The 18,905-nt window shown below is 41.2% G+C and overlaps 3 protein-coding genes across 5 annotated transcripts in view; 1 reads left to right on the top strand and 2 right to left on the bottom strand.

Moving 5' to 3' along the window:
- The first annotated feature begins 2,446 nt into the window (after window positions 1-2,446).
- Window positions 2,447-9,093, top strand: LOC138621547 (interleukin-6-like). Its single transcript, XM_069699699.1, has 5 exons — window positions 2,447-2,483; window positions 7,729-7,901; window positions 8,017-8,106; window positions 8,218-8,361; window positions 8,869-9,093. Exons 1-5 carry the CDS (start codon window positions 2,447-2,449, stop codon window positions 9,091-9,093), a joined length of 669 nt encoding a protein of 222 aa, XP_069555800.1.
- Window positions 9,094-9,982: 889 nt separating this feature from the next.
- Window positions 9,983-13,513, bottom strand: tomm7 (translocase of outer mitochondrial membrane 7 homolog (yeast)). Its single transcript, XM_069694873.1, has 3 exons — window positions 13,348-13,513; window positions 11,193-11,241; window positions 9,983-10,362 (listed from the first exon to the last, which is right to left on the bottom strand). Exons 1-3 carry the CDS (start codon window positions 13,448-13,450, stop codon window positions 10,347-10,349), a joined length of 168 nt encoding a protein of 55 aa, XP_069550974.1. The 5' UTR covers window positions 13,451-13,513; the 3' UTR covers window positions 9,983-10,346.
- A 2,029-nt stretch (window positions 13,514-15,542) lies between these two features.
- hycc1 (hyccin PI4KA lipid kinase complex subunit 1) overlaps window positions 15,543-18,905 on the bottom strand; it is an 18,376-nt gene continuing 15,013 nt past the window's right edge. The window contains exons 11-12 of one of the 3 annotated variants that reach the window (XM_069694904.1): window positions 17,764-18,106; window positions 16,229-16,318 (exon numbers count right to left, since the gene is read on the bottom strand). In XM_069694904.1, the coding sequence (XP_069551005.1) occupies window positions 17,808-18,106 (299 nt within the window). In that variant the 3' untranslated portion in view covers window positions 16,229-16,318; window positions 17,764-17,807. The other 2 variants (XM_069694886.1, XM_069694894.1) reach the window with 2 other exon arrangements.

The raw sequence follows: 18,905 nt of genomic DNA on the forward strand, positions 1-18,905 counted from the left end.
TCCAAAGAAAGAACCGCTTCATTAACATCAGGGTGAAGCTTGACATTTGTGCTACGACAATCAAAAAGCTGCTGGCTGATGAGATACTTTACATCCAACACATTATGCCATACACGTACATCAAATTTATTTGTACATAGAAACAAAACATGTACTGCACTTCCACGCCCGTAGAGGCCCTAAAGCAATTTCTGATTAATGTGGGCGTCATATATTGTGTTGGCAATTAACAGGACTGTCCTCGCCATACTTTTGCCTTCTGGATGTCACCCCTTCAGGCAGGACTGAACGTCCCTCTTGTCAGAACTACTGCGTGATTGCCATCTAGCAGCAGCCCCAGTGAACTGCAGGCTGAACACTTCAACGTCACAGGCTCCATTCTTGCTTCTTCAGATATCACAGTGTTTCACACAAACCTTGAACACTCATCTGTGACGAGAAACACAGGCATCAAACAACCGAGAGTTTTAATGATCAGAGACTGTGATGCACAAAAGAACGCCCGGGGCGGGAGGGAAGTAAAGAGCTAGGAGAAATGCTTGTTCTGCACACAGTGTCGACTGAATGAAATCTAGAGAGGACACACTCAAAGTGATGTCCAGACTGCCTTAACAAACAGGACACATCAAGTTAAATTCCCAGTTGATTACACGATGTGATTTTTACTAATTACATAACATAACAACTATGCAAGGGTCAAATGGAAAATGAAAAAAGAAATGGATGTATTAAGAAAGAGCAATTAAATTAAGATTTTAAATTATGAAAATACCTACTTGATGCTTTGATTGTAATCATTTAGTTTGTCATCCATCCGCCTTTGAACATAAATCACGTCCGTTTCTTTTTAAGGCTGCACTTCTAGTATCTCATTTCTAATCAGGTAGAATGACTCCGTCTGTGGGATGGGTCCCCATCCCTGGAGCTCTGTGTGAAAATCTAGTTTTGAGAGCTTTGTCATGTTAGTCTGTACTGTATCCATGTTTTGTATATTCCTAATAAAGTTGCTTTAATCAATTTGCCACAAATCATTCAAGCATAGGAGTATCATGTGCTGGACTTAAAGAGAACCTGAACACGACATACAGCCCAGAAGTAGTGGGTGGGTCAGGGGGGGTTCAGTGGGTTCAAACCGCATTTTATTTCCCAAAAAGACCCACAACAGGTTAATGTAACCATGCTACTGATATACCCTTCTGGAATTTATGTATGTATCATAAATACATTCACTTTCCATTGTGAAGGCATTGATACATACACAACTTCACCAGCGCCTCAAAAATAATCACATCACATTATCTATTTTATATGTATTTATTTTTTATAGGGTTAGGCAATATTTGTTTATTTTATTTTATTTGTTTTTGTGTATATAGTTTGTGTGTGTGTGTGTGTGTGTGTGTGTGTGTGTGTGTGTGTGTGTGTGTGTGTGTGTGTGTGTGTGTGTGTGTGTGTGTGTGTGTGTGTGTGTGTGTGTGTGTGTGTGTGTGTGTGTGTGTGTGTGTGTGTGTGTATTTATTCATTGCTCTTGTTTTTTTTTCTAAAATAATTCTTTTTATCTATCTTATTTTATGTATATGTATTTGTAAAAAAAAATTCTTATTGTGTGGACGTTTTTGTGTTTCTATTCTGCTGTGACAACTAAATTTCCCCACTGCGGGATTAATAAAGTCTAAATCTATAAGTCTATATAACAATATTCTGCACTGTGAGGCAATCAAATTGGTGTCTGGCAGATTTCTGAGAGGTGTGAGGTCTCCTTCCCTTTGATTTCTCTGGTTATATTTGGCCATTGCAGGCAGTGTTGCAAATCAATGAGCAGGATGTCTTTGTGGTCATTTTGGAGTTTCTGCATCATCGTAGTGCAAGTACCTTTATTTGTCAGAGTCTTTCCCTGCTTCAGTAGAAGAACAGATATTCCCACGTGTTTTAAATAAAGGCTTAACGGATTCCCTTGAAAATCATTGTTTTAGTTTTTATCTATAACATCAAATAATATTAACATATTTAATATTAATACATTAGTATATTATCTTTCAAAGACATGGTAGAATGGTCGGTTAGTATTATGTATTTTGCCACAAGGACACTATGACGTACACCGTATCAATAGATTCAGAAAAAAAAATGAAAGAATATGAAGGCTTACACCAGAGTAACATTAGTTGAGGTTGAATGCTAATTCTCACATTGTTCATAATACTACTAACACAACAGGAGAAGAGACTGAAGTTCTTTGAGTGTGAAGAGGATCTGACTAATTTAGACGCCCGATTTTTTTTTACCCCAAAGTGCAGTATCGGTGTAATGCTGGTGTAATACTGGATGTGTTCACTATCTTACTAAACACAGTACAGCTAGGGCTGACGGGGAAAAATGGATGTTGGCTTGACGATGTTGCTAAATGAAAACAGAAAAGAAAATGAATTGTGAAGTGGACTCGAACATGTGTACCAAATTTCATAGCAATCTACCCAGCTGTTGTTGTGACATTTCACTTCAAGCTCATGGTACTGTTAAACTGTCAAACTTCAACTAAGCCAAAAAACAATCCTAAAACAACACAACACACACTAATGTTGCCTAAACACCAGTCAGTACCACTACTGGAACACCAATTTTGCCCTTCTCTCCTTCTGGTTTGCACATTTCTCAATGACTCTAGTTAAAGTCAGTCACGTCAATCAGCTTCTTTTCCACTGACAGCATGGCCAGTGTGTCTCAATCTGCAGCAGTCTGTGTAGACGAGGAGACGGGGATCTGTGTGTTGTTACCTCGATGTGTGCACACAGCTAGTGTCTGTTAGAGGCCTTCATCAACACGGATATTGACACATTTACTCGGATGATACTCGGACTCCTCAGAAGTACATTATCCGTACCCGAGTACTCGTCTCATTCCCAGAAATAACAGAATTTTCTGCAGTTCCTCTTTAAGTTTCCATTCCACTACCAGTCAGATAGAAAACAAGCAGGAGTAACCGTGTGATTACATCATGGCGGATGTGAGGTGAACCTGAAAGACGGCATCAAGAGTTGTCCAATCACATTAGATTAGAAATAAATATAAAACAATAGCGAAAGAAACATGATCAGCATCTTTGGAGACTCTAGAGCTTGAATTGTTTGAGAATTAAATCTGCCTGAGAAAGAAAGAAAAAACATGTCAAAAACTCACAATGTCTCTAATAGATGTTAAGTCACGCTTGTTTCTTTTAATAATAATAAAACATTGTTAACCATGTTTAAGGTTATCAGACTTAGTAACAACTTCACTGAAGTAGCCTTGTATTATTGTACAGACTTTGATTTAAATTGGCTCCATAAAAGAAGCTGCAGCTGTAAGTTCTTAATGTCAAAGGAAGATGTGACCCTTCAAACTGAGATCATGTAAAAGCAAAACAAATCTAACAACAACTAGCAGTGTGATTCAACTTAACATCTTCCTCTAATTTAACTATGTTTGCTGGACAACTCAATACAACTTCAAACTACAACTGTCATTATTCAATTATTCTGAATAATATTTCTGTGAATGTAGCATGAAGGCCACCCGGAACTGGAACAGTTACAGCCATTCATTGACATATGATATGACATCTGATGTTATAATGTTTAATTCATATGAAATATAAGTGTCTTCCCGCACATACCCGCCAGCCTCATCAGTCAGACTGTTAACTGTTTGATTCAGGACTAACTTTCTCTAAAATAATTTCTTTTCTTTTTTTTTTTAACAAGAGAAGAGCAATGATGATAAAGCTTGCTTAATAGCTTCATCATCAAAACCTCTGTCAGTTCAAGTTTTACTTACTGGGATAGGCTCCAGGCCCCGTGACCCTCTACAGGTTAAAGAGGGTAATGGATGGATGAATAGAGTTCTGATTACGATTCTTTGTGTGACAGTGGTGAAATTTACACTGACTAAATGAGAAAAGAAAGAGTTGTTTTCTTAGAGCACCCCTCTTTGTGGAAAAGCATGCAGTGGAACATAATGTGCATTCACTCCAAGCTGCTTAATGTTCTGGATTGTAAGCCCCTTTTAAAATGCAAAGTAACAAAGTGGAGAAAGGAAGCACAAATGTTACACACACACATGTGCATATCGTTTATTAAACCGTAAAATGAAGAATAAATGTTGTAGCTTATTTTTAATTATGGTTATTTTCCATTAGATCAGACTGTGTGGTCTTTTGAGGTAGAAAATAAAGTCACAAAACCAAAAAGCAGAAATGAGAACAGAATTATTGCTTGTAGCTCGCCAGACCATCGCCCAGAAAAAAGCAGGATCAGCCCACATAAACCGAATCCATGAATGCATCTGAATACCTTAAAGAATAGGGATGGTTTTATTTGCCCAAAACTTTGTCAACCCAACAAACTGAAAGCGTGTCTTGAGCCCGTCAGCAGAGAGGAGAATGCCCAGGATCGGCACTTCCTAAAATCTCAGCGACTGCCCTACCACCACTGAGCTATTCTCAAGTCTCAAACTGTCCACTGAAAGTACAATCACTCACTCTACACTCCCCGATCAAAAGTGGCCACAAACCCGTTCTTACAACATCCTCAACAAAGAACACCTCGTAGCATCTAGTATGCAGGCCTTTTTGGCCCAATTTGGGGGTTCTCAGAACCGATTCCCCATGAATAATCCCAAAAGACAGAGGGAAAGTTTCATATCAAAAATAGCAGCAGGGGGAAATTAGAAAAATTTACATATTTTGACAGTGAAACCTCTCAGAGGCTGATGATACTCATGATTGCATATGCTACAATGCACAATTGAATAGAGGACATATAGCTGCATGTACTCTACTTAAAAGGGAAAAACATGAAAAAAGAAAAATGTCATGAAAACATAACTGAAACCTAATGGAAGTGGATGATTTTCTTCAATTCTTTTTAGAGAAAAGGAGACGAGGTATCCAGCTGCTGCGTAACCATGTGTAAGTTACTGGCGGGCGATACATGTGACGCACAAAGCTCATATCCAGATGAGGTTCATAGTTCGATAATGAGTATCATATTCCAGCCAGGTTTCACAGAATGATGATTGCTGTTTTTCAAAATGTACAAAGTAAAAGTCCACATTTTTGCATTAACATTTTTAATTGCAGCCTCATGGCTGGTTGCCTCCGCCAACCAGTCAAGCTTCAAATAGTGATGTCGCTTAAAAGAAGCTGCATTTCGAAAATGTGGATTCTTCAGACTCATCGTCAAGCAACAGCTTTGTCTTGGAGAAGCTAAGCCAGAAATTGTATTTCATGCAACAGAGAATATCAGTGTAATGCAATAATAAAATGAGTTGTGTGATAGATGTGTGTGGTGTTTTATGAAATCACAAGAAAGAACCAAAAAGACAACTTCAGAGTAAAGCTTTTCCTCTGCTATCGAAAAGCCAGCGGAACAGACTTGCAGCTTTCTTAAGATGTTGTAGGACAATATGTTGAAACCTCATGATGCTGCATCTCCACCCTAACCCATGACCCCAACTGCACATGACTCAATGGTTACTCCTTTCTTGGCAACTGCAATACCACGTATTGAGGATAATAATGGGAAAATGCCAAGTTAATGCCCAGAGTTAAACTTACAACTATAACTGCGGTGAAGATTAAAATTTTGACAGGTAACTTTCTGTTTGAAATATATGTCTGTTAAACCCCAAAGTATTCCTCTGAGGCCACTTTTTAAAATACTTTTTAGAATTGGTGAAGTTTCTCAAACACCTGTTTTCATTGGCTAAGCAGTAAATATACCGTGTATTTGTGGAGTGCAAAGTTAACATTTTAAGAAAAAGTCTCATATATTTCCAGACACTGAAGTGGTTGGTTAAAAGTAAAAATCCTTGAATAAATAGTGTTTTACACAAGGTGTCAGGTGTCACACTGACAAAGGCATTATTGTAATACATTTAAAATTGAAAATATTGTTAATAAATGTCTATAAATCATTTTTACAGCACAGAAAATTACAAAACTTCTAAGTTTATTGTATTCTTTAAAAAAATAAAATAATCATAAGCAGAGGTAGAAGAAGTATCCTGTTCCTGTGCTTAAGTAAAGGAACCATGAAAAGTCCCACATTCAAATTCTTTAAACATCAAACATATTTAAATAAAATAAAGTTCTGTAAAATGCTGACTGATGTAAGAACATGTAGTTTGACATCATTTTTACAATGAGTGTGACATAAAAATCACACTTCATCTTGATCTAGGTTTATTACAATACTGATGGGTCAGTGCAGCATTTTCCTGTTGGAGATGATTGAGCTGGAGTGAGTTTCACCTTGAAATTCAGGTTTCTCTAGTTCAAGTTCATTGCGTGGCTCTGGATCCTTACAACGGGTCACAGGATACATCTGGGGGAGGAACGAATTTAAAAAAAACAAAGCTCTAATGCACAGTCTCCATTCATATTTTGATGTTATTGGATGTAGGGTTGTGTTTGTTGTGAAGAGATGATTTGACCTCTTGGGGCTCAAATTGTCATCTAAATGAGACCATCTGAGAATTTGAGATGAAAGTTGTATCTTTGGTGAAACTGGTGAAACTACGAGCACCTTTGAAATATGTCAAGAGGCCCCAACTAAACACCAAAGTTTGGAAACAGCTTTATCCTTAACCTTGACAGGTATTTAATAAGATTATTATATGCTTGTTTATGTAAAGTCCTACTCTGCAAGTATAACATGTAGTGGAGCAGGAAGTACAAATCCCAACTACGTAAAATGTAGTGAAGTATCACAGTGTCACTACTTTGAAATACTTAAGTAGGGACACATAAATTAAATTAAAATTATATTTAGCATAGTACATGTTTCAGTTACTTTCCACTGATCTCAGTGAAGACACTTCTGATTTTAAATCATTGTCTCGGAAACCATATTTGGACCATCATGTGGTACATATCAATAATTAAATGATGACAATAAAATAACATTTTCCAATTATCCAGAGCACTACATCAACTATTCAACACATACACAAAAAAACTAACATCTAATATTGGAGCAGGAACACACACAAAACATCACTGTGAGGAAACAACAACAAAAAACACTTATTTCAGGAGAACCATTCAACTGAACCAGTTAAACTTAAATAAAAATATATTGGTAGAAACATTTTTCTTAGATACAACTGCCAGAACAATCATTTGGAAAAAAAATAATACCGATATTTGATGACAGTGATGACAAAGGGGAAGAACATTTATTTGATCATTTAAGACATTACTACCTGCCATTGGAATACAGATGCAAATGTTCGGTTTTAAGTGGGAATTATTGGGCTAAAATTATCATAGGGATTTTTTTCAACCACGACAACTACCCTACGACTAATAATTATAATATACATAATTTTATGAATAATTCCTGCTCTGACGATCAAATCAGCATTAACCACGTACCATATGCTTGACGTAAATAATCAAATTCGTGCTTGTTGCATCAGGGATATTGGGAAATCCCTCTGGTTATAAACAATATAAAAAGACAGCCCATTGCAACGTCAAGTCAACTCCTTCAGGCCCCGACAGCCCTCAGCATCAGTTGAAACCCACCAAGTGCTTCCCAGCAGCGCGTCATGCCCTCTAAATTCAGTAAGTAATTTGCAGCTTGTGGTGCGCAAGCTTCCTGCAGAGGCCACAGTATGTTCCTCTTTTCATTCATTCATTCATTCATACTTCTCCTCTCCGTACAGGTCTAAACTTGTTCCCTGCAGCGCTGCTGGCAGCTCTGCTGCTGCTGCTGCTGCACGCGTCCGGAGCTCCAACTCCTGAGGCGCGCACTGACAGTTCGACAGGTGACTCCTCAGGTGAGGAGGGGGAGGAGACTTCTGAGCTGATGAGCATTTGGGAGGTGGTCCTGGAATCAACCAAACAGCACCAGAAGCAGGTAAAGGGCCTAATCATACAGGAAGTTCACTGGACGCTGGTTTCTGAAGTTGCTACGGAGTCGTTTTAAACTCCAGGCCTTCATCATTTGTATGTGGTAATTTCTACTTCAACAGTTTGAAGATGAATTCCAGAAACAAGTGGACTTTCTGGCGCACCACAAAAAAGAACCATTCCCGACAAAGTGCCAGAACAACTGCAGCAAGGTAGTCGCTCTCCTCCTTTCTCATCCGGTTACGCAGACAGAAGGCGGTAGCTGTAGGCTGTGGGGTTAATCTGAGCACTCACGGTGTGCTGTGTGTCTCTCCTCTGTCCAGGAGGCTTGTCTCCAGAAGTTGGCCCAAGGCCTGATCACCTACAAGGTTCTCCTTAAGCACGTGCAGTTGGAGTACCCCAACTGCTCCATCCTCGCTGCGCCCAAATTGTACATCATGATGCTGGTCACATTGATCAAAGAAAAGGTGGGTCTGGCATGCTGAAAGATTGTCTTTGGAGTGAAATGCTTGGGAACAAACTAAAAGTGAAATAATGAAATGTCTTTCATTGTGGAAGATGTTTTTAGACCTTTTTCTACCACGATATATAAATACTCCATTAAGAGTAGTCACATTCAAACTTTAAGGAAAAGTACATCAGGAAAATGTAACTAGAAATTAAACTTTTGCTGGCATATAAATGTGTGTGACAAGTGCAACAAGTACATTGTAAACTTAGGGGACTGGCAGAAGTAGGCTATTTTGAAATTAAGTAGAAAAGTACCCAAAATTGTAGTTAAGTAATGTAGTTGAGTACTTTCAGTCCACCAATGGTTATAGACCTAATTAGGAGTAGCTACCTGTCCTATTTTAATTTAGTTTGTATTCAAACTATTTTCTTGTTTCCAATCTTTCCTTGCTGTAAATTACTGTGACAGCTGCTCCGGGATCACTGCTCTGTCATATCACACCACTTTCACTTCTGGCCCACAGATGAAACACCCTAATCGGGTCACAGCACTGACCAGCAGTCAGGAGGAGCAGCTGCTGAAGGAGGTCGACAACCCGGACACCTTCAACAGAAAGATGACGGCACACAGCATCCTGCGGTACCTGCACCTCTTCCTCGTTGACGGCAGAAGATCACTCGTTAAAATGGAGAAGCACGCGGCAAGAATGGCCAACAGGAATGTGGCCCCCATTAGTCTAGGTGTCTAGCTGTTAAAAAGATGAAAGTCATAGTAAAATTCAGTTGACAAGGAATGCTTCAGGGAAACGGGGTGGTGTTAACACCGCCACTCTACTCAGGTATAGAAATCTACTGTATACATGTTGAATATTATTGACCTGGTGCCTCGATTTACCAACTATTTCATAACTTATTTAACCTATTTATTCTCAGTAAAAGTTGTTATTTATTAGAGAAAAATCCATAAATGCACTGAAAATACAATTTATATTTGATAAGTCATTTTGATATTGATTCATTTTTGGGATTGCGACGACTAACGCGGCATTGTAAGCAAAACATAAATTGGAATTTACTGTAATTTAATCTATTTCATTCTAATTCATTAAATATTTGTCTTCATATTTAAACTGAATCGACTGTTCATTTCACTGTACGATCATTTGCTTTTTGAACCCTTGTTACCAACAGTGACTTGAAGAAATATTGCAGACGTAAAAATAATTTGCACAAATAAGGAAGTTGATTCATTCCAACATTGCAACATCTTTTGTAACTTTTTTTCTTTCTTTTCTTAAAAAGCCTTGATGACACTCAGATTCTGACATGTCCTTATGAGTGTAGATACTGTACATTGAATGGAGGAAAATGTGAGCGTCAAAGTGATAACAGAAAATCAGCATAGGTTACAGTAAATGATCTGTGCATCTTTAGCCGTTGGTGAATTTTGTGTAAAATTTCCAAACTTTAAAAAAAAAAAAAAAAAATTCTAACAAATCTCATGAACACGCAACAATCAATCATCTTCGGATACAACTTTCTGTAATTTGCATCATGTTTTTCCAATAAAAACCCAAATTCAGTTAGTTGGATCACAGCATCCGCCTCCTTCCACGTATGAAGACAGACAAGAGAGAGTCATGTCTCTTGAGGATTTATTTCCAGAAATCTTTAAATTACAAATAAAAAGATGAAAAACATGACGGGGATGGTACATCAGTGTCAAACATTTACAAACAAACAAAAATTCTCCCCAAGTGATGGTCCAGTCAACGCTGCATATTTTCAGAAACACTGGAGCCCTGAGAACCCTGTAGCCACACTCTCTGCACATTTACAGCCAACGTGGGGAGAGACAACATTCCTTCTCTGCTTCTCAAGACATTGGGCAGCACGACTTATGGATAGGAAAGTGGAAGATGATGTCCATTCCCCGGCCTTCCGCTGACGGGGAGTCTCATGATGTCGATGAGGGGAGGGATCGTCTGCGCGGAGATGTTCCTCAGCCCCAGAGCAAACTACAGAAAAATAAGTCAAGTCAGCAAAACCCCTTGAAAAGATGGTGAATCTGAAGGGTTTTAATGTGGTGGACATCACCTACGTGGGCAGATGTGTGTCCGTGGTTTTCATTTCCTGTTGCTAACGGCGTGAATTTTAATGGTACGATCTCCGTCGAAAAGCGTTTAAAAGGAAAATTATCGCGAGGTTTTAACCCCTTGTAGATCTGATGATGTCACAGTCTCAGTGAGGAGTCACACTGGTTTTAGACACCAGATGTAGTATGTGTTGTGTTTTTTTTTTAAATTTTTAAAGAGCTATAGACACAATTCATAATAAAAAGCATTATTGAAAAAAAAGAAATCCGACTTACAGTTTTAATTAACAAGATATACCAAGAGTTTGCCATTTCTGACTGCAACAAATGCTTCAAAAATAGTGATCCATTTCAACACAACTGCTTCATAGTGACTCAGTGCGCATCGAATTAAAAGTTTTCAGCATGATCACTGCAGATGCAAATAGATAAAACTTAGATTTACAGCTTGATTTTATTGTTGATGTGATTACAAATCACGACAGGAAGTTCAGCAAGAGTAACCATAAGTCATGGCTGTTGACAAGGACGGGATAACTGGAGTGCGTCTTTGGGGGAAAGTAGTTCATGGTAGTGTCATACTAAAAAATAATAAATCAGCAACCAAACATCTTAATTTCCCCATTTGACATAATTTGAATAGAGGTTGATATTTGTTTCATAAGTCCATAGAACTTTTTTTTACAGAAGTCTACCAGTTTCGTTTTGTACACAAATGTCTGCACAAATCTCACAGCACACATCTGTCCTCACCTCAAGACTGTAGGTTCAGGCATTCCCGGATCTGCTCCTCGTTTGAATCCTGCAAACCAAAACCACAAAGACAAATTAAAGGACACTCCAGAATCAAACCCACACCGTCACACACTGACCTGGAAAAAGTCATTCATGCACTCATTTTCTCTCGACTCGACTACTGTAACTCCCTCCTTTCTGGCATAAACTAAAAATCTATCTCCCGCCTCCGACTAGTCCAGAATGCAGCAGCTCGGCTTCTTACTGGTTTTAACAGACGACATCACATGACTCCAGCTCTGGCCTCTCTCCACCGGCTCCCGGTTGGTTTTAGAATTGATTTTAAGATTTTGTTGATCACTTTTAAAGGCCCGCCTGGGTCTGGCCCCGAGCTACATTATTGAAATGTTAAGCCCCATATGAGCCAACTCGCAGCCTTGGATCCTCCGGCGGGGTCCTTCTGGCCGTTCCAAAGTCCAGACTTAAATCAAAGGGTGACCGTGCTTTTGCCATTAGGGCCCCTCGACTTTGGAACGACCTACCTGAGGAGATAAGGCTTGCAGAATCATTAACTTCTTTTAAATCACTTCTTAAACCCCATTTTTATAGAATTGCTTTTAAGTGGATGTCGTCATTTCACGTCCTTTTATGCAGTTCTTTTGTTCCCCCGTTTGTGTTTGTTTAATGTATTCATTTATGTATTTGTTTGTTTTCTATTCCATTTGCTCATTTTGGTTATTTGTTTGGTTTTCTTGTATTCATGGTACGGTCTTTTTTTTTTTGCCTCCTGTCTTCCTAAATGTTTACCCGTATTGACGTTATGTACGACTATGCTTTGCTTCTCTGTAGAGCACTTTGTAAACTCTGTTTTTAAAAGTTGCTATATAAATAAAGTTATTATTATTATTACACAAGTGTCAAGAAATGTGTGACACAGCAAAAACAATGTAGTTCAAATATTGCAAGTGGATGCAAATCCAAGCTTGAGTAAAACCACTTCATTTACATTACATTTGGGAAATGCCCGTGAGAAGAAAATCCCTAGATGGTTTGGGGTATCCTTTTGAGAGTGGGTGGTCTCAACTCATTCATTAGGAGTCATTACAGTGGGAAAGCAGATTACATTTAGCCCATGCAAAACACCGCAGTTTCATTACACGACATGATTGCATCACATCTTGCTCACATCGGCACTGTAATTTTGTAACATCAGCATCCGTAATTACATCGGAGAAGTAGAGAGCAGCACATTCATTTCCTCAATATCTCTAACTTCATTGAGATGTCACGGAGATGTCACCGAGTCACCCGTGACATGACACATTCTTAAGAAAGTGAGTTTCCCAGAAAACTGAAAATAGCCTCACCTTACTACTCCCTTAAATCTAAAACTCCAGCGAAAGGACCCATATGTTGACGTGGGTCCTTTCACTGATACATAAATAAAAAAAATAAAAAAAAGGAAATACCTATGTCTTCAAAGTCTGAGGTGTCCCAACAATTATTTAATTAGAGATGATTTGAACACAGATGGTAAAAAACAACAACAACAACAACAAAAACCTTCAAATCCTCACATTAGAAAAGCTGAAACTGAAAGGAGGCTCGTAATTTACTTGACCAGTTAGTTGTTCAATATGTTGCGTAACGTAACTGACTAACTGATTATGATAATAAAGAGAAGAGCTGCAGACAAAACGGGAGGGGGCGTCAGAGGGGAGAAAGTGTGACATCAGTGTTGGTGTTTCCAATATGCTGAAGTCGCAAAAGATTCACCCACACGGGGCAAGTCCACCGGACGTAAAAGTTTCACCTTCCACCCGTTTTTTTTCCCCAACTTTAGCCAGGAAATTTGAATGGGCCGGGCACGTGGCACCAAAACACAAAGAGGGGGAGCCACTGCCCTTCAAGGGGGGGGGGGGGGGAGAAGCATCGTCCAAAGAGAGCTCCCACAAGCTCAAACTAGCTGAAGAGTGTCGCAACCAGCGTTCATATGAGGCGACCGTGGACGGGACAGCTCTATCAACATTACCCACGTGCTATCTCACCCTCATCGACACCAGGAACAAATGAAAACATCACTAATTAGCCGATAGCTGATAGCCGATAGCTGAGACATGCCTCCTCTTCTCGCCGCATCTCCCCCCCCCCCCCCCCCTGTTCGGATACTGACCGAGGTACAGCACCGTTGGGATGAAACCCCATCGGATGACAAACTGTCCGCACTGGAACAGCTGCTGGAGCCGCTGTTTGGTCTCTTTGCTCAGTTTAGCCATGTGTTTAATCCCGGACAGCGACGGCTCCTACTGCTTCCAAGGGCGGGAAAGAGGAAGTGACGTAAAAGAAACCTACCCGACATCCTGCGTCTGTCATAGGCCGCCACCTTGCGGACAGACGTGTAACTGCGGGTCCGCTGCAGTACACACTGATAACAAAACAAAAATTACACTCATTTAGAAGCTTGGCATAATTTGTGATTCTGTATTTAAAAATCTTTAATTGCAGTTGAAACTTTATTCCCAAATTAACCAATAAACATATAGTCCTTCTTCATTCAGTAGTCAAACTACTGTTGTGGTCTTTGTAGTTTTGTATTCTCAATAGGCAATTTAGCAGATAAAGTAGGTTTTATATGCTACAGAGAGCATATTGTACATCAGGATAAAAATAGATGCAGCCACACGGTTTAAGGTTTATGTAAATAATGTTATGTAGCTGAGATTCATGGTTTGAAGTCTGAATTTGTACGTGTGATGTTATGTGATGCTCCCTGGCAGGAAGAGAAAAGCACAAGAGCACACACCTGAAATATAGAAACACTTTATTCCCAGAAGTTGTAGCAGTGAGTTATTTTCAGACAAAAAAAAAAGGCCAATATAACCAACTTTAGTACAACAGTATGATGTACGACAATAGCTTACCCATAACCCACATACAAAGAAACATGATTGTTATTGTCCCACCAAGCTACGAACACTCAACAGCTCTAGTACACAGACGACAGACTACAAGTTTGCTTGAGGGCGGGGCAGCATGGACGCTTGATTTAGGACATCAAATGTAGCAGATGGTTGGAGTTTTTATTTCTTTCTCGGTACAGGAGAATATCACCATGTCTTGTGACGTGATGACGACGACAATGATGGTGCGGTGAACAATGAGATAGGACGCAGGAAGCACATCACTACAGTACTACAAACAGCTGGAATGGTGGGTGGATCAGAAGAGAGGAAAGATGCTTTGTTGCCCCACATGTGCTCCTACTGCAGAATGGGAATAGATTCAGTTACGGTTTTAACAAGAGGTGTCCAATTTTTTTTATTTGGGAAACAAACTGCGGGTTCGTGCGGTTTCAAACTGTGCTTGATGGGTGGCAACGTACCCACGCAAGAAAGGATCTGCACGGAGCAACAAAGCACGTTTCTCTCACAGGAAAATACTACATTTGAGCGTTCATAAGAAAATACCAAATTTGATAAACACGGTTCATTTGCTCTTCCATGTGCAAAATTCAATACTTAACAAATCATACACACCCGTTGTCCCCAAAAATCTAAATAATATGACAGAAGGTGTATTTTTGTAAATTTTGCCATCAAATAAACAGCAATCCTGGAAGGTGCGGGAGGAGCGAGCAGGAAGGAAACGCATATTGCTTCTCTGTCATGATAAAAATACTGTGTGATTGTAAACATAAAGACCTGATTCTTTTCATACTGGTTCATTACTTAGTGGTTGCTTTTTTTTTTTTTTTTTTCCAGGAAGAATGAGGACTTTCTTTTAAGAAGCACACAGGTACAAGTGTTGACAGCGGAAAGTTTGGGTAATCAGCCCAAAAGATAGAAAACACTGATTTGTATTGCTTTGGGAAGGGATCCATTATTTCTTAAAAAAGTAGTAGAAACACTTGTTTCAATTTGGAGAATCACACCTTGGTTCACCGTATCAGTCAGCAGCCTTTTCAAAAAAACAGTTGTTCATACATTCACACACACACACACACACACACACACACACACACACACACACACACACACACACACACACACACACACACACACACACACACACACACACACACACGTATTCAACACCTGCCCTCCGACAAGCCTGGGCAAGGTAAGGATGGATGTATGGAAAAGCCATGCAGGGCAGCAAATGCCAATTAAATCACTTCCCCAATAAGAGTTTTTTTTTTTTTTTTTTGTGATCATTTTTATGTGCACCCGTTTCTGACAGGCTGCTCTGCGGGCGAGCGCAGCTTTGTCCTGCCACGGCTTCACTGCAATAGCGCACGACTAACATGAGTGAAGCTGGAAGTGGTATCCCTGACTCGCTGACTCCATCAGGCTGAGAGGAGACTCTGAAGGGGTGGGGTGGGGGCGGGGGCGGGGATGAGGTGACTGTGTTCTACATGTCTGAACGAAGCAGGGCAGCAGACCGGTTTACAGCACAGAGAATCAAAGACACCTAAAATGGAGTGACGGGAGGGGACGGGGGACGGGACGGTGGGAGTGTTTCTTCATGTGCTCGTGGTCCACTGCGGTTGACATGGCTTGGAGTTCCAGGTCACAGGTACAGGGTCACAGGATCAGAGATGAAGGTTCGTACAGTCAAAGAGTCACAAAAAGTTCAAAGGTCGGAGCCAAGGTGCACGCTAATGCTGGGGGAGCGCTGTGTGTGGTTTGGCGCGGGACTCAAGTAGCCCAACCCTTCCTCCTGCAGGCTGCAGGAGTAGCGGCCAGCTTCGGAGGCGATGTGGTTGCTGGCAGGAAGGGCGTTGCCACTGGCTACCTGCTCAAAGGAGCGGGAGAAGACGGCGCTGGCAGTGCGCGTCAGGCTGGTGAGAGCTCCTGCCTTGGGCACTGATTGGCTGGAGGTGAGAGTGAGTCGCTTGACAGACAGCTCTATGTGCTCGCTGGCGGCCCGGCCGGTCATTAGAGGGCCCGCCTCCTTGTCCTTGCTGGTGCGCCCGCCAAGCCGACATTTCTTCATTGCCTTGGCCCCCAGGTTCAGCGTCGTGACGCTGTTGCTGATGGTGATAGTGGGTGGGGTCATTTCAGGCCCCACGCCTCCAGGCCAAACCCCTTCATCCACCTCTGAAATATCCATCAGCTCATCCGGGGAACCCAGATCCACTGCGTCTGTGGGACAGACAAAGGGAGACAGAAAAGCGCACACATTAAAAAAACAGGAGCAGAGTCAAAATTCTGTCTCATCTGTCATGCAGCCCATCATACTTTCATTTAGATTACATGGCGTAAAAGAATATATTCACGTTCAATTTTTTTCGCATTCAATTTTTTTCAATGAAATTGTGGCTGGATGACAGAGGAGGTCTATCACTGTCCAGCAGGTGGCGCCTTCACACTGTAACCTCAGGTCGCAGGGACATCTCGCCACCTGATACAAGACATGGTAAGTTCCAGTCCAGCACAGGCGTTTGGATGAATAGCAACACAGTGAGATAACAGTCAGTAATTTAGAGGCAGAGGCGTGCATGTGTTGTCCCAAAAGGCAGGAGAGGACAGCGTCTGAGAGCATAAGCCTAGGAAAGACGACAAAGGGAAAGTGGAGGAAAGCAAATAAAGGCACAAACAAGTACAACCTAAATGCTGGTTTCTCTGCACTAACTAAAGGTACACACAGAAGCATCTTTCCTGCTTTCTTTAAAAGGCATACATCCAGACCTGTGTGAGAGGCCAACCACCTGCATATTCACAAATACACATTTCTCATCTGATGCTACGGCTGTAAGAGAACAGCAGCAAACTGCTGAGAAACAGACAGATAGGCAGGTCCCGTTGAAGTTTTTCTTGGTCGGATTTATCCGGTTCTAAACAGGTCTGGAGTCAGCAGGTTCTAAATTTAACATCGTTTGCATTCAGAAGAATTCAAGACCTGCATATCTTTCCTCAGCTCCTAGCTACCAGTCAGAAGGAAGTAATCTGTGTCCAGTTGCAACCAAGGACTGTTGCGTCGAGGCGTACCAAAGTGGGCAGTAAGAGGCCAAAGTGGTTCCTGATCCCTCCGGTTCAAAACCACGGGTTTGCCCCCCCCACCCCCACCCCCCTTTATGATAATATTAATGTACAGTCTCCTGGAACTAACCGAGATATCTGGTCTTTAAGATTTAATGTCAACAGGACTTCGTTAGCGTTAACTATAGGCTTTTAATAAACAATGTGTTGAATTTTTTTGTAATCGTTAATAAACCTACTTTTACACCTGATGTTTATGTTTCTTGTTCGACTGCTGCTCTGCTTTCAATCGGATCCACTTCATTTTGCTCAGCATAAACACGTCGCATTATACTGACTGTATGCTTCAAATCGAGCCAATTTCATTATTATGCATTTTTTTATTAGGTTATTGATCTGTTACTCAGTGAGATGTTGAAAAATTAATTTGATCTTGTGGAAGGAAGCTTTAGCCACAAAGGAGAGAGTGAATGAATGAATGACGCTGGATAGACAGATGAGAGGAACAGTGCGATTAGGCGAAGAGAGGGTGTTGGAGCCCAAAAAGGTAAAGTGGGAAGTCATCATGCAGCTTTTTTGTTTTAGACCACGCCCCCACACATGGTTACCTAGGTTACCCCGGGAGTGGGGCGGGGGGAGGAGGGGCGGGGCCTTAGTACTGGCTCCTCCCTGTGGAGGTCGACCCAGAAACCTCATTCTCCACCATTCGCCTTACAGACTTCTGCCTCCTGACCTCCTGACCCCGCGTGCCGGAGTCATGACCTCGGGGGTCCGGGCTGACCTCGGAAGCGCCACCCAACGTGTCGCCGTCAGGCTGGGCGCGGCCGTCGGGGCGCGGCCGCAGGGAGTCTCCGTTGGACATTCGCTCGCCGCCCACGCCTGTCACACTGATCTCGGGGATGGCCATGCCCCCCAGCGCGGCCTCACTGTCTACACTCACCTCCGGGGACTCTGGTGGGGTGGGAGCATGGAGGTGTAGTGGGAAAATACATACACACACAGACACACACACACACACACACACACAGATGGACAGACAGATACATTTCATGCACACGTACATAAAAAAAAAAGACGGCCGTGCGCACAGACACACACGACCACAGAAACACAAGACACACAGAGGTAATCAATGTAATGACAGAAAAATAAAAAGAACAAAAATCATAGTGATCAGAACATAACACGTGGTCAAGAGTACATGCTACGTGGAAATGAATATGAACTCGGTATTTGAATGGAACAGCACTTCAGGTCACCACTCACACCTACACATGCATGAATATTTCATCGTATTTTACTCCGTCGTCTGCTGGTAACAAAAGCTTTATGCAGCTCTGGTAAGGGAGCAGGACTCCTGACAACAACAATGGGTTTTAGGCTCGAGGTGAAGCCCGCTCATTAAACAAGCGGAAGGCTGTAATTTACCCGACTTATCTGTGCTCTGCGAACAAGAGAGCGGCTCGCTCTTAATTGTAAACCACAAACAGGCTGCCATCATTTACTCTAAAGAGCATACAATAAAAAGAAAGATTCATTTCATATGTGGTCAGCTAAACATTAGACGAAAAAAAAAAATCTTTGGCACTGAGCTGGAACTAAATGAAAACACATCATATTCAATACAAAAGCATAGACACTTCAAATGATCTGTATCCTACTGTAATTACACAACCTGCACTGTGGTTTCTTATTTACAACTGCCTGCGCCGTGTTGAATCTCTGCCTGTTCTCAAACTGAACGCTCGGT

The sequence above is a fragment of the Brachyistius frenatus genome, unplaced genomic scaffold (genome assembly GCF_029030835.1).
Source record: "Brachyistius frenatus isolate BFR_SWC_R1_liver_20210118 unplaced genomic scaffold, ASM2903083v1 Contig_2, whole genome shotgun sequence".
NCBI classification, from domain to species: Eukaryota; Metazoa; Chordata; class Actinopteri; family Embiotocidae; genus Brachyistius; species Brachyistius frenatus.

What these genes read in the sequence shown, in the direction of transcription:
- LOC138621547 (XM_069699699.1), top strand. Translation starts at nt 2,447, where the DNA reads ATGTGTACCAAATTTCATAGCAATCTACCCAGCTGTT. An exon ending in CCAAACAGCACCAGAAGCAG is followed by an intron (nt 7,902 to 8,016) that starts GTAAAGGGCCTA and finishes CTACTTCAACAG; the next exon opens with TTTGAAGATGAATTCCAGAA. An exon ending in TCACATTGATCAAAGAAAAG is followed by an intron (nt 8,362 to 8,868) that starts GTGGGTCTGGCA and finishes TCTGGCCCACAG; the next exon opens with ATGAAACACCCTAATCGGGT.
- tomm7 (XM_069694873.1), bottom strand. Translation starts at nt 13,450, where the DNA reads ATGGCTAAACTGAGCAAAGAGACCAAACAGCGGCTCCAGCAGCTGTTC. An exon ending in CCCAACGGTGCTGTACCTCG is followed by an intron (nt 11,242 to 13,347) that starts GTCAGTATCCGA and finishes TTTGGTTTGCAG; the next exon opens with GATTCAAACGAGGAGCAGAT.